The 15965-nt window shown below is 41.0% G+C and overlaps 1 protein-coding gene across 4 annotated transcripts in view; it reads right to left on the bottom strand.

Moving 5' to 3' along the window:
- LOC5573415 overlaps window positions 1–15965 on the bottom strand; it is a 627799-nt gene that overhangs the window by 344375 nt on the left and 267459 nt on the right. For all 4 annotated transcript variants that reach the window (XM_021839307.1, XM_021839303.1, XM_021839304.1 and 1 more), the window contains exon 3: window positions 4757–5542. In XM_021839307.1, the coding sequence (XP_021694999.1) occupies window positions 4757–5029 (273 nt within the window). In that variant the 5' untranslated portion in view covers window positions 5030–5542. The remainder of the gene's footprint in view (window positions 1–4756; window positions 5543–15965) is intronic.

The raw sequence follows: 15965 nt of genomic DNA, 5'->3' as shown, positions 1-15965 counted from the left end.
CAAAATCGAATCAAAATCGAATCGAAATCGAATCGAAATGGAATCGAATCGAAATCGAATCAAAATCGAATCGAAATCGAATCAAAATCGAATCGAAATCGAATCGAAATCGAATCGAAATCGAATCGAAATCGAATCGAAATCGAATCGAAATCGAATCGAAATCGAATCGAAATCGAATCGAAATCGAATCGAAATCGAATCGAAATCGAATCGAATCGAATCGAAATCGAATCGAAATCGAATCGAAATCGAATCGAAATCGAATCGAAATCGAATCGAAATCGAATCGAAATCGAATCGAAATCGAATCGAAATCGAATCGAAATCGAATCGAAATCGAATCGAAATCGAATCGAAATCGAATCGAAATCGAATCGAAATCGAATCGAAATCGAATCGAAATCGAATCGAAATCGAATCGAAATCGAATCGAAATCGAATCGAAATCGAATCGAAATCGAATCGAAATCGAATCGAAATCGAATCGAAATCGAATCGAAATCGAATCGAAATCGAATCGAAATCGAATCGAATCGAAATCGAATCGAAATCGAATCGAAATCGAATCGAAATCGAATCGAAATCGAATCGAAATCGAATCGAAATCGAATCGAAATCGAATCGAAATCGAATCGAAATCGAATCGAAATCGAATCGAAATCGAATCGAAATCGAATCGAAATCGAATCGAAATCGAATCGAAATCGAATCGAAATCGAATCGAAATCGAATCGAAATCGAATCGAAATCGAATCGAAATCGAATCGAAATCGAATCGAAATCGAATCGAAATCGAATCGAAATCGAATCGAAATCGAATCGAAATCGAATCGAAATCGAATCGAAATCGAATCGAAATCGAATCGAAATCGAATCGAAATCGAATCGAAATCGAATCGAAATCGAATCGAAATCGAATCGAAATCGAATCGAAATCGAAATCGAATCGAAATCGAATCGAAATCGAATCGAAATCGAATCGAAATCGAATCGAAATCGAATCGAAATCGAATCGAAATCGAATCGAAATCGAATCGAAATCGAATCGAAATCGAATCGAAATCGAATCGAAATCGAATCGAAATCGAATCGAAATCGAATCGAAATCGAATCGAAATCGAATCGAAATCGAATCGAATCGAATCGAAATCGAATCGAAATCGAATCGAAATCGAATCGAAATCGAATCGAAATCGAATCGAAATCGAATCGAAATCGAATCGAAATCGAATCGAAATCGAATCGAAATCGAATCGAAATCGAATCGAAATCGAATCGAAATCGAATCGAAATCGAATCGAAATCGAATCGAAATCGAATCGAAATCGAATCGAAATCGAATCGAAATCGAATCGAAATCGAATCGAAATCGAATCGAAATCGAATCGAAATCGAATCGAATCGAATCGAAATCGAATCGAAATCGAATCGAAATCGAATCGAAATCGAATCGAAATCGAATCGAAATCGAATCGAAATCGAATCGAAATCGAATCGAAATCGAATCGAAATCGAATCGAATCGAAATCGAATCGAAATCGAATCGAAATCGAATCGAAATCGAATCGAATCGAAATCGAATCGAAATAGAATCGAAATCGAGTCGAATCAAAATTAACGGAATACCTCTGGGATTCTGAACTGAATCCCTCTGAGACTCTGAATGGAATCCCTCTGAGACTCTGAACGGAATCCCTCTGGGTTTCTGAACGGAATCTCTCTGCGATTCTGAATGGAATCCTTCTGAGAATTCTGAACAGAATTCTTCTGGGAATTCTGAACGGAATCCCTCTGGGATTATGAACGGAATCTCTCTGGGATTCTGAACGGAATTCCTCTGGGATTCTGAACGGAATTCCTCTGGGATTCTGAACGGAATTCCTCTGGGATTCTGAACGGAATCCCTCTGGGATTCTGAACGGAATCCCTCTGGGATTCTGAACGGAATTCCTCTGGGATTCTGAACGGAGTCCCTCTTGGCTTTTGTATGAACCTCATATCGAAAAGATTATCTCAACTGTAGATAATTTCATTTCACATTTTCATCGGGCCTGCACCGCTTGCTGATCACCATTGAGCCACCAGATTCAGTCCTAACGAGACTAAATTGTTTCCAACTACACAGGAGCAGGCGGTGAGCAAACAAATCCACAACGACGAAAGTAGCAAGCGGGTCAGGTCAAATCATAGGAGGCGGGTGCGGCCCTCCCAAACTCCCCCCCATTCTGTCATAATGAATGTGAATTTTATGAATTCAAAGTGCGACATTTGCCGGAATTTATGGGTCGCAATTTGGCTACGGGCGATACACGATTGGTCACTCGCTCGCACCGTCGTCGTCAGCGTCAGCTCCCAAAAGTGGTTAGTGCTAATAAGTTTAATTTTATTGTTATTCGCTCGATTATGGGTTTCGGGGATGATGGCGGGGAAGGTGGCAAGCGCGCGCAGAACGCGATTTTGAATAAAGAATGACGCACTGGCTGTCATTCGAGCGAGGGGTGAAGTCATCGCTGATTGGAAATTTGATTTATCCACGTTTAGGGGGACAAACCCTAACAAAAGCAACGCCTGCTGCCATCAGAAAGTTTGTAAAGTATCTAAAGCATTAAAACAGAAGTTTTCAGTGCGACTTTTTATCTTTCGGTCCTTGTTTTGATCCAAAACCTCTTAGAAGATCACTTCCAATATCCTCTGAGCATACAAGTTGTAGATTCAGGCGTGATGAACAAGAAACCCGTATAATTGAACCCTTCAAAAAGGTCCCAAATGGACCGAAACGTCGGGAAAAACAAGCGTTTTAAAATCCCAAAAGACTGCTTAATTGCTTAGCCAACATTGTTTCAATAACATAACATAATGGGAAACGGGCAATTATTTTATTTCGTTTCAGAGAACGAACAATGGCGCTTAAGCCTAGGCTAATCAGCCAAGACAAAAGGTGGAATTTCGACAGAAGTATTTTTTTCCAATTACGAACTCAAAAGCAATAATGGTTCAAGCAATAGACTGGACTGGACTTCGGACTGTACTCTGGATTAGACTTTGGACTGGACTCTGAACTAGACTCTGGACGGGACTCTGAACTGGACTCTGAACTGGGCTCTGAACTGGACTCTGGACTGAACTCTGAAGTGGTTTCTGGACTGGACTCTGGACTGAACTCTGAACTGGGCTCTAAACTGGACTCTGGACTGGACTCTGGACTGGACTTTGGACTGGACTCTGGACTGGACTCTGGACTGGACTCTGGACTGGACTCTGGACTGGACTCTGGACTGGACTCTGGACGGGACTCTGGACTGGACTCTGGACTGGACTCTGCTAAACTCTGGACTGGACTCTGAACTAAACTCTGGACTGGACTCTGGACTGGAATCTGAACTGGAGTCCGAACTGAATTATGGACTGGACTCTGGACTAGACTCTGGACTGGACTCTGAACTAAACTCTGGACTGAACTCTGGACTAGACTCTAGATTGGATTTGGGACTGGACTCTGGACTGGACTCTGAACTGGACTCTGGACTGGACTCTAGATTGGACTTTGGACTGGACTCTGGACTGGACTCTAGACTGAACTCTAGACTGAACTGTAGATCGGACTCTGGACTGGACTCTGAACTGCACTCTGGACTAGACTCTGGACTGGACTCTGGACGGGACTCTGGACTGGACTCTGGACTGGACTCTGAACTAAACTCTGGACTGAACTCTGGACTAGACTCTAGATTGGATTTGGGACTGGACTCTGGACTGGACTCTGAACTGGACTCTGGACTGGACTCTAGATTGGACTTTGGACTGGACTCTGGACTGGACTCTAGACTGAACTCTAGACTGAACTGTAGATTGGACTCTGGACTGGACTCTGAACTGCACTCTGGACTAGACTCTGGACTGGACTCTGGACGGGACTCTGGACTGGACTCTGGACTGGACTCTGAACTAAACTCTGGACTGAACTCTGGACTAGACTCTAGATTGGATTTGGGACTGGACTCTGGACTGGACTCTGAACTGGACTCTGGACTGGACTCTAGATTGGACTTTGGACTGGACTCTGGACTGGACTCTAGACTGAACTCTAGACTGAACTGTAGATTGGACTCTGGACTGGACTCTGAACTGCACTCTGGACTAGACTCTGGACTGGACTCTGGACGGGACTCTGGACTGGACTCTGGACTGGACTCTGAACTGAACTCTGGACTGGACTCTGGACTGGACTCTGGACTGGATTCTGGACTGATCTCTAGATTGTGCGGCAGGCCCTTTACATTGTCAGACTATTTTTTACAAATATTCGTCAGAAATTTTACTTCAGTCAAACTGTTTTATCTTTTGAACTCGTGAATGGAAAATTTACTCAAAAATATAAGTTTAAATTCAAGTTATGCCTGAAGTGCTGTGAAAATTTCCTTAAGAACGGTTCATTAACAACTGAGATAAAGCCTACCAAAGTTGATAATCGAAAAAGCTGCAAATACATTATCCAATACTGTAAGAAATGAATGTAACGATTCAAATGATAAAGAAACACGCCTGCTGCCATCACCTGGGATCGAAATTAGCGACTCGATTTCACCGCCAAAACCTCTTCATTTCGCCGACCGAAGCCGGTCGGTCGCTCGATTCGATTCAAGTGTTTAGGACCTCTCGAAAATTAGCCAAGAGAGCTTCACGGCCATAAATGGCCAGTCGCAAAAAGGCCAACCCAGGCGCAAAGTAAGCAAACAAACGCACTCTCACTTACCTGATTGTTGCTGGATGGTTGCTGGGGAACGACGACGGCGCCGCCGCCGCCTCCGGTTGCTACGATCACTTGAGGCTGAAGATGCTGTTGCTGTTGCGGCTGCGACTGTTGAATCTGAGGTTGCTGCGATGGGGCTTGGTGAACTACTGCCTGAGCCGTTATGCTCCTCGGTTGGGGCATCGGAGCAGCAGCCATCGGCAGCGAGGAGGTCCTAACCGAAGGCATCGGAGGATGATGGCCTGCGCCGCCACTCGGAGGATCCATTTCGGCCATGATGGACGACACAACGTTACTTCCGGGAGGCTATGAAGGGCGAGATTACGTTGATCCGGAGAGGCCACGGGCAATTACGTAATAAAACGTAACAGGCACACTGTGGGATTAACCCCGAAGCCGGCGGCTACATTTTACGACGCCTTTACGGTGAAGGGCTCGGCGCGATTGCTGCGATTCGAGTCCAGTTGGGGGCTGTGATTCATCACCGAGCCATTCCCAAAGGCAAGGGCACCCGTCCGAGCCGTCGAACTGTCATATTGCGCGCTCTAGGCCACGCGTCCACGTAATCTCGTAAGTCTCGTTATGTGAGGGTGTTCGAAGGCTCCGAACCCTGATCCAAGTAGGCCTCCTCGTTCTCTCTCTCTCGCTGTGCGTCGACGTCTTATCTCGTCGTTGTTGTCGTTGGCAAGGTTGCTGCGATTCTCTTATTGTTTCTTCCAAATATGGAACGATTGCTTCCTCCTTCTTGTCGGTGTTCGTCCAAGTTGTAACAAGATGTGTCAGCCAAACCTAAAAAGGGACACAGAAAAACAAAGTGCTTAATTAGTGTCAGTGGTAAAAGGGCAAACCTATGAAATCGAATGTGAAGTCGGCACGCGCGATCGCGAGGAATTCAATAATTACAAATCGACGAGTGACACCCAGCGATCATAAAGCAATTAAAAGCTCGTAAAAATGGGAGATTCCAGGGCTGGTAGCGTCTGAGAGACCAAAACAAGGAACTTTAGAGACACGCGTAATTTTTCAAAAGGACCATGTAACAATGAGAGATTCTCTGCTCTCGTTCTTTTTCGATTGCAACAGTTCAATACTAAATATTTTGGACAGAATTTTGCAGGAGATGGAAAGACAATGTTCTTGGCTAGCAAAACGTACAAAACGTACAAAACGCAACAGAACAAGTTCATATGGCTCAGTTATTGATTAAAGAGAAGTTAAACAAAGAGAGTCGTTTTGAAAAGTTACGCCCGTTATGTTTTCCGGCTCTCAACGGTCGTAAAAATGCACGCTTCGTCGTCCGGGCTCGGGGTTCCTCCTCTGAACGGCAGCGACCATAAAAACATTCTCAATGCATCGCATTGTGACCGTTGATTTATGTGACGACCACCCTTGCCGGTCGCACCCCGCCCGCGTCCACCAACTTGAGTTTCTAGAACTCAGTCAAAGTCATCGCAATCGTCGTCGAAGTGGTCGTAATAAAAATGTGACGGTTTTTAGCATTTTTCAAGATCACTACTCTCGCGGCAATGCGGAGGAGAGCATTAAACGAGCTGAATGCAGCTGATTGTCTAGCAGAGTCCATCCAAGTATGCGGGGAAAACCGCAAGTCGGCGGTGGTCTGGCTTTGCTGCGGCGGGATGGCCTGCTTCGATGGAAACGAGTTGATAAGCGATTAGCTGAATATCCAAGCAAGCGTGGTTTGATGGCGGAATCGTAATCGTAGAATAATGAACGAATAATTGAAGTCAATTGATGAAATACTTGGAAACCGGAACGGAATCCCTGAATTCATGGAGAACTTCCTGCAGGACCTTCTTGACGACTTTCTTGAAGAATTTTTGCAGGACATTATTGAGAAAGACGTCGTTTCAGGACTTTCTGTAGATGTTTTTGGAGGAATTCCCGGAGAACTTATTGGAAGACATTCTAGAGACTTTCTTAAGTAAGACATTCTGGATGATTTTCCTGAAGACTTCTTGAAGCATAGCACAGCATGTGAAATTTCTTGGCGGAATTATTGGAGTACTAATTGGAGGAAATCCTAGAGGCTTTTTGGAGGATTTTCCCAAGACCTTTTTGGAGAACTTTGCATAGCATAAGCGATTCTTGAAGAACTTCCTGTAGGACTTCCTTGGAGGACTTGATTTCAGGGGAAACTTCGTGAAGAACTTCTTAGAGAGCTTCTTGGACGACTGTTTTGAGAATTTACTGAAGGGCTTTCAGGAGCATTTGCAATTCTTCCAGGAAATTTTCGAAGAGGAATTAACCTTAACTCAATATGAATCATATTATACTCCCGGTTTTTGATTATGAAAAAATGTTAAGGGCTTTCTGGAGGACTTTTTCGAGACGACCTCTAGTGGACATTCAATTAAGAGATTCATAAGGACACCCAGGAAAACATTATTGAGGACTTATTCGCGGACTTTCTTAAGGATCAGAGGAGAATGATCTTGATGAAATACTGGAGTACTATCTGCAAGACATCCTGAAGGAATTTCTGGAATAGTTCTTGCAGAACCTCCTGAAGACTTCCTAGAGAAATCCGTAGCGAATTTTTTGGACTACTTCGTTTTGGATTTTCAGGATTGACCTTTATTAGAAATTCTCTGATTCTTGGAGAAACATATGATCCACAAGAATTTCCTAAAGAAATATTGAGAAAAATTCTTTGTACAATCATAAGGTGAATCGCAGTTACTAGCTTTTCAGCGATTCTTCGAGGAACCGCTGAAGGATACCGTTAAGGATTTTTTGGAGGAGTTTTCAAAATTGTTACAGACACTTCCTTGGTTGATTTCGCGATGGAGAACTTCTTGTGGGACTTTTCATAAGTTTTCATAAGAACTTACTTGCGAACTATGACGGAGTTCCTGTAGGGCATCGCGATGGACCTTCTAAATCATTTTTGGATGGCATCCTAAAGAATCATCCTTAAGGACGTTTCAAAGAACTTCCGATCTGGGGATATTACAAGAGAAGTTCTTGAAGAACCTCATAGAGAATTTCTTAAGGACTACTTAGGAGAATCCATGAGGTAATTTCTGGATGATTTTTTGAAAGGCTTTATGCAAGTTTTTTTTATGATTTCCTTAAAGACTTTTTGGAAAAGGGATTTCTTGAGCACTTTTTGGACTTTCTAGACGACATTTAAATATATTTTTTTTATTTTTTGAGGACTTCCTCAAGGATGTCCTGGCGCATCATCTTGGTGAAACTCTAGAGGACTTCGTGGAACACTTCATGGATTACAGAAGGACTTTACAGAGGATTTCCTGCAGAACTTTCTTGTGGAAATTCTTGAGGCCTTCTTACAGGACTTTCTGGAGGGCGATTTTCTCAACAATTTCCTGTCGGACTATTGCTTTGAGGATATTCTGAAGGACGTCTTGGAGGAACTTTTGCAGTTAACAATAAGAATAACAACCTAAAGAGGCTTACTTAAAGATTTTCTGATTAAATCCCTGAAAGCATTTCCGTAGGATTTTTTATGGAACTTCGGCACTTACTGAAAACTATGCCGGAGTTCTTGATCTTCTTTATGATCCTCTGGGAAAACTTCCTGAAGGATTCCTACAGGACATCTTTTGGTATTTCCCGGGGAATATTTGGAAGGACGTTCAAGTGCAATTTCTAAAGGACTTCCTTAGGAACTTTCTGGAGGGCTTTGTAAGGACTCCTTTGAGGATTTCATGCGACCTTTTCAATAATCTCCTAAAGAACTTTTTAAACAAATTGCTGGAGGATCTCTGGAGAACTTTTCTGAAAACTTCCAGGAACAATTCCTGAAGACATTCTTCAGGAAGTTCTGGAGGACTTTGTGAGGACTCCTTTGAAGATTGTGTGAGATCTTTTCAATGATCTGCTTAAGAACTGTTACAGAAATTGTTGGAGGACCTTCTGGAGACCCTTTCTTAAAACTTTCGGAAGCGTTTCTTGCAGAACTTATTTAGGAACAGTCTGGAGAACATTGTGAGGACTCCTTTGAAGATTTCGAGAGACCTTCTAAATGGTTTCCTTAAGAACTATTTAGGGAAATTGCTGGAGGACCTTTTGGAGAACTTTTTTGAAAATTTTCGGGAGCGATTCCTAAAGACCATCTTTTGGAACCTTCTGGAGGACTTTGTGAGGATTCCTTTGGAGACTTCGTGAGACCTGATTTCCTTAAGAACTCTTTAGAGAAATTTCTGGAGGACCTTCTGGAAAATTTTCCTCAAAACTTTCAGGAGTAATTCCTAAAGACCTTGTTTAGAAACTTTCTAGAGGATTTTGTGAGGACTCCTTTGAATATTTCGTGAGACCGATTTCCTTAAGAACTCCGAAGGACTTTCCGGAGAACTTTTCTGAATTCTCTTTTAGAGTTTAATAGAGGACTTTGTGAGAATCCCTTTGAAAATTTCGTAAAACCTTTTCAATGATTTCCTTAAGATCTTTTTTTAAGAATTTCCTTGGAGAATATTTTCAAAAACTTTTGGAGAACATTTCGACGGAATTTCTAAAGACTTTCATAATACATTGCAGAGGACTTAGCATAGCATAGGCGGATTTAACGAAACTGGCAAAAATTGCACTTCGATCCAAATGAATAAGGGATGGGACTTTCTGCTTACTCTCAAAGTGCACATTTTTGCGGCTTTCATATTATTTATCGAAACGGCATAGGCCAAGTCCTTACAGTCAGTTGTGATGGGGAAGGAATGTTAGTGTGATTGTTCCTTCTAGAGACAGAGGATACCCCTGCATCTCCACGTTCACCACGAAAAGAATGTTGATTAGAGGGGAAGGAAAAAGATCTGGGAGTTTTCTTTGATCGGTGATGCGATACATGAATAGGGAGGAAAAATACGACTCTTACTTAAAATAGTATTGTATTTTTGTCTTGGGATGAAACGTAATATTGCCACGATAAAAAAAACAATTATCAATAGTATGAAACGAGCTCACCAGTTGGCAATTTCGAGAACTCACTAGATGAGCCTCTGGAGGATTCTAGAGGATTTTCTTGAGAACTTCCTGGTAGAATGTCTGAAGGCTATGCTGGGGGACTTCCCAATAAAAACTCTAGAAAGCTTGGTCGAGAACTATAACTAAGTATCTGAAGGACATCCAGGTTGGTTGACGTTCTAAATGTTTTTCATGAATACTTCCTAGGAAAACTTCCTCAAGAACTCCTTCAAAGACTTTTTTTTTTATATTCGGAAGAATTTTCGGAGTAATTTTCAAAAAAACTTCCTGGAGGATTTTCTAGAAGATTTTATGAGAATATTTTGTACGATAAGAACATTCTGTACAATCCCTGGGAATTACATGGAAGAATTCATGAAGGGCGACCTGGAGAACTTCATTGAGGTCCATCCTGGAGAACTTTATTGACGACTTCCCGGAGGTTTTCTCTATATAAATTGTGTGGAACGCTTACTCGACAGTTATAACAGTGTCCCTGGATGACATCTGGGTTAATGTTTTAAATATTTTGCTGGATGACTTCCTAGGAAAACTTCATCAAGAACTTTTTCGAAACCTTTTTTTTTATATTCGGCAGGACTTTCGGAGCAATTTTTTAATGACTTCCTGGAAAACTTCCTTTCCCCTGGATTTTCAGGAAGATTTTATGTAAACATTCTGTACCAACCCTGGGGAATTTGTTGAAGAAATTCCTGAAGGTCATCCAGGTTGATTGACGTTATAAATATTGTCAGAAAACTTCCTTAAGAACTTCTTCAGAAACTTCTTTTGTTTGGGTATATTCTGCAGGACTTTTGAAGCCATTTTTAAAGAACTTCTTGGAGAACTTCCTACATGAATTTATAGAAGATGCGAACATTCTGTACGATTTCTAGAAGTACTGAGCATTTTGTATGGCTTTTAAAGACATCCTTTTCTGAAGAAAATAAATATCCTGAAGAAATCTCTGTAAGACTTTCTGGAAGATTTCTTCAAATGTTTTTCTGTATGACTTTCTAGAGGACTTCTCCGAAAACTTTCATCAGTGTTTTGCGGTAGAGCTTTCATGACCACTTATCGAGAACCTTGTTTTAGAACTTCTTGCGAGACTTTATTGTGGATTATCTAAAGGTGTCTCCGTAGCACTAAGTAATGAACTTTCCTTATGATTTTTCTTAGCACCTTCTGGTGGAGTTCCTTGGAAATATAATATAAAACTTGCTGGAAAGGTTCCGGGTCATTTGGCCGAACGTCATTTGGCCGAAAGGGTCATTTGGCTGAATGCCATTTGGCCGAATGCCGTTTGGCCGAAATTGAAAATAGTAGATGATAGATAAAAGTTAGCATGAATTTTTAATGAATTTCAAAGCTGAATTTCAAAGAACAATTTATTCTTAAATAAGGATAAATCATCATGTATGCACAGCTTATTTAGTATTGCTTCAAGAAATAGTCAATGCTGAAGGAAGAACATCCTAAATGATATCAATTATTAACTTCTCTGCTAGCGGTAATTTTTGATAAGATTCTTTATGAGCGTATTATAAGCCATAATTCCAATAAACTATGAAAAATATTCAAATATGAAAGAACAGCCTATGGTCAAAAGAAGGAAAAATCTCTTATAAAAACTAAAGCAAGTGTAATGCAAAATAATATTATATCAGTATACCCAGACAACCAGAATGTACGTATAACGGAATCACCTTTTGCGTTATGCGATGCTTATATGTGGAAAGTTACACGTATAAGATGGTGTGAAAAGGCCTTATACGTACATAAGTGGAGGCGATATACGTGCATTATTATATGATGAAAAATAGCATGCAATGCGAGTGTATCGATTTTATTGCGAACTAATCTGTACTCTTATGCGACTTAATTTATGATAACAAAGTTCATTTCACAGCTGCTACGGAATGATCCGACTTACTTTGAACGAGTATACGGGACGAAACAAATGTACATATGAACTCAGAAAATAACGTTTTATGCGAGGAAACCCATCGATCAAACGATTTCATTCACCATGTAGTGTGGGTGTGATGTAATTTGTATGTATAAATGACTTTGTTCGTAAACTGTTATGCGACTTCTGGTTGTCTGGGTAACTACAAAGAACTGTCAATAATTTAAAGAAGGTAAAATCCCCAAAAATATATAAAATTTATTATTGCCAAATGTTATGGAACCAGTACAAATCGAAAGAACAGCCTATGCTTAAAAGAAGAAAAAAAAATCTGATGAAAATCAATCAAGAGTAAACCTAGCACACCGTTGGTAATCCAGAAACAAACCAACCATACTTGGAATTTAGTAGACTTTCTTAAAGATTTCCTGAAGAATTATCAAGATGAAATGTTGAAGGGTTGTCTGGTACACTTCCTGGAGGTTTTTAAATGGCTTTTTTTAGGAGTTTCTAAAGAAATGGTTGTTAGATTTCATGTAGAGCTCTCTTAAGAACATTCTGTAGGCCTTTTTGAAGGACTTCTTGAAGGCTGTTAGGATTCTGAACGAAAACTTTCTTAAGATTCTTAATACAATAATGTCTTTGTTTCAAATAGAATGCATTCTGTGATTTGAAATGGATTTTTTTTTTCTTAGATTCTGAATGGAATCCTGGCTTGGATTCTAAATAGAATCTCACCTGGGACTAGACTCTCATAAAAATAATTCATTTATGTAAGAATTCAATACATCTTCTTACATATACAGTCGCCTCTCCACATCTCGATATTGAAGGGACCATCGAGATAGGGAGAGATCGAGACAAAGAACACATTTTTATTGAATACTAGATTGAAAAACACTCCGTTGCCAAGAAAATAATAAACAGACGTCATTGCGCGTTCCTAATTTGTTTTGAACCCCAAAAATTTGGTCTAGTAACTTTTGATATTGGTCATATCGACATACAGAGAAAAAAATGGGAACGATAAATCAACAGGCATACATCGAGATACGGAGATATCAAGATAAGGAGGTTATCGAGATGTGAAGAAATAAATTATATGCAAAATGAAGGGACCTAAGAAATCATAGACATAGGGAGAGGTATCGAGATATAGAACATGAGATGAGGAGAGTCCATCTACAAATCACAATCGACAAGTTGCTTTCTCTTTCTTTACAGACCCTCAAAAAGAAATTCCATTTTCTTCAACCTGGCCTACTTCGCCCATTCCGATTCCTTATAATTATATGCCACCTTCCAGACGACGACGGCGCCGCCCACTAGACAACCGCTGACATAACCCCACCAAATGCGGCCCCATCCTCTCCGAAAACTTCCCTGACTAACTTATTACCGAAACCTTCCGGTTGTCTTTCCTTTCGGTCTACAAAACCCCATTTCACCTCTCATTATGATGGACCGGATTCAGAAGCCATCTGTTGTCGTCGTCCCAAGGCCTACTGTGAGACCAAATGAACACTCGTCCAAATCAGAGCCTACTTCGCGTCGTCTCGTGCACCACTTCAGCCGGGCGTGGACTGAATTGACCCCTTTGACGGACGTTGTCAGCTGTTTCACCGCGGGAGGGTATCCCTGTGTGGCGGCGGTTCGAAGGGTCCGCCGACATTTACATAACGCCGGCCTGAGAGATTTGGACAGTCACACCATTATTTGGAAGTGATGGATTTGGAGTTTGGTAGACACCGACACAGCGGTGGAGAAATGACGGAAAAATCTCAGCTTATGACGCCCTTAAATCAACTTTTGGGCGGATTAGAGGTTGATCTACTTTTACTGGGCATGACTTCACATAAGTTTATGATTGACTGTCATCAAAACGAACATCCAAGACATTACCTCAGGATTTCGATTCGATTTCGATTCGATTTCGATTCGATTTCGATTCGATTTCGATTCGATTTCGATTCGATTTCGATTCGATTTCGATTCGATTTCGATTCGATTTCGATTCGATTTCGATTCGATTTCGATTCGATTTCGATTCGATTTCGATTCGATTTCGATTCGATTTCGATTCGATTTCGATTCGATTTCGATTCGATTTCGATTCGATTTCGATTCGATTTCGATTCGATTTCGATTCGATTTCGATTCGATTTCGATTCGATTTCGATTCGATTCGATTCGATTCGATTTCGATTCGATTTCGATTCGATTTCGATTCGATTTCGATTCGATTTCGATTCGATTTCGATTCGATTTCGATTCGATTTCGATTCGATTTCGATTCGATTTCGATTCGATTTCGATTCGATTTCGATTCGATTTCGATTCGATTTCGATTCGATTTCGATTCGATTTCGATTCGATTTCGATTCGATTTCGATTCGATTTCGATTCGATTTCGATTCGATTTCGATTCGATTTCGATTCGATTTCGATTCGATTTCGATTCGATTTCGATTCGATTTCGATTCGATTTCGATTCGATTTCGATTCGATTTCGATTCGATTTCGATTCGATTTCGATTCGATTTCGATTCGATTTCGATTCGATTTCGATTCGATTTCGATTCGATTCGATTTCGATTCGATTTCGATTCGATTTCGATTCGATTTCGATTCGATTTCGATTCGATTTCGATTCGATTTCGATTCGATTTCGATTCGATTTCGATTCGATTTCGATTCGATTTCGATTCGATTTCGATTCGATTTCGATTCGATTTCGATTCGATTTCGATTCGATTTCGATTCGATTTCGATTCGATTCGATTTCGATTCGATTTCGATTCGATTTCGATTCGATTTCGATTCGATTTCGATTCGATTTCGATTCGATTTCGATTCGATTTCGATTCGATTTCGATTCGATTTCGATTCGATTTCGATTCGATTTCGATTCGATTTCGATTCGATTTCGATTCGATTTCGATTCGATTTCGATTCGATTTCGATTCGATTTCGATTCGATTTCGATTCGATTTCGATTCGATTTCGATTCGATTTCGATTCGATTTCGATTCGATTTCGATTCGATTTCGATTCGATTTCGATTCGATTTCGATTCGATTTCGATTCGATTTCGATTCGATTTCGATTCGATTTCGATTCGATTCGATTTCGATTCGATTTCGATTTCGATTCGATTTCGATTCGATTTCGATTCGATTTCGATTCGATTTCGATTCGATTTCGATTCGATTTCGATTCGATTTCGATTCGATTTCGATTCGATTTCGATTCGATTTCGATTCGATTTCGATTCGATTTCGATTCGATTTCGGTTCGATTTCGATTCGATTTAGATTTTTAGAACCGTTCAGGATTCGTATCCCGAATCTTGTCAAAATTGATCTCTGAATTAATCCAGGCTTCGTCTCTCGAATCATCTCAGGATTCGTCACAGGGTTCGTCTCGCAAATCGTCTCAAGACTCGTTCCTCGAATCTTTTCAGGATTTGTCTCTAAGGAAGTCTCTAAAATCGTCTCAGAATTTGTCTCTCGAATCGTCTCAGAGTTCATCTCTCGAATCGTCTCAGGATTCGTCTCTCAAATCGTCTCAGAACTTGTCTTTCGAATCGTCTCAAAATTGCTCTCTCAAATTGTCCCAGGAATCGTCCCTCGAATCGTCTCAGAATTCATCTCTCGAATCGTCTCACGATTCGTCTCTCGAATCGTCTCTGAATTCGTCTATCGAAACGTCTCAGGAACTGTTTGGGAAACCTCTCTTAATTAAAATTTCAAACTTGTTCCCAATCCACATGTTTTCAGTGTAACTCTTGATAGCTTCATTATGCAACATAAATCATCCACAAACCGTGCGCACGTACCTTGCAAACTGACAGCTCCGGAAAGAGCCAATATCCCCTCATCAATTGGCGATTTTTCTTTTCCGCACCTGAAGGCCATTACCGGAGCGCTTATTCACGACACCGTCTTGCCCACTAGAAGTCAGCTCACCTGTTGTTGCTTCCCTCTTCCCCAACCTCCGCTCCTCACCCATCCGGAAAAGCAGAATTTCCACGACATAAAAATTCCTCGAAGCAAGGGGAAGGAATGTGAATATTTTCGGCTCACCCCTTTCCCGATTTCAAGGCGCGCGATGGCGAAATTAATTTTAGCACTGTCCCCATCCCCTTCCATCCCGCGACTAAATGGTGAACCATTTCCCTCGAAACATTCACCGGTCGATGGTCGATGGTGGGCAGATGCCAGAGATGAATCAGATTGATACCCATCGTAGTTTCGTTGCTCCTGGTCGGTTCTGTTGGCGAGTACAAGACTTCCCGACCAGTGGATTACAACATAATCGGAACGGATTTTGTTACTGGGTTAATTTGTCGAATCGTGT

Source organism: Aedes aegypti, chromosome 1, assembly GCF_002204515.2.
Source record: "Aedes aegypti strain LVP_AGWG chromosome 1, AaegL5.0 Primary Assembly, whole genome shotgun sequence".
NCBI lineage: Eukaryota > Metazoa > Arthropoda > Insecta > Diptera > Culicidae > Aedes > Aedes aegypti.
Note: the sequence above shows the minus strand (reverse complement) of the source record. Positions and strands in the feature narration are given on the sequence as shown.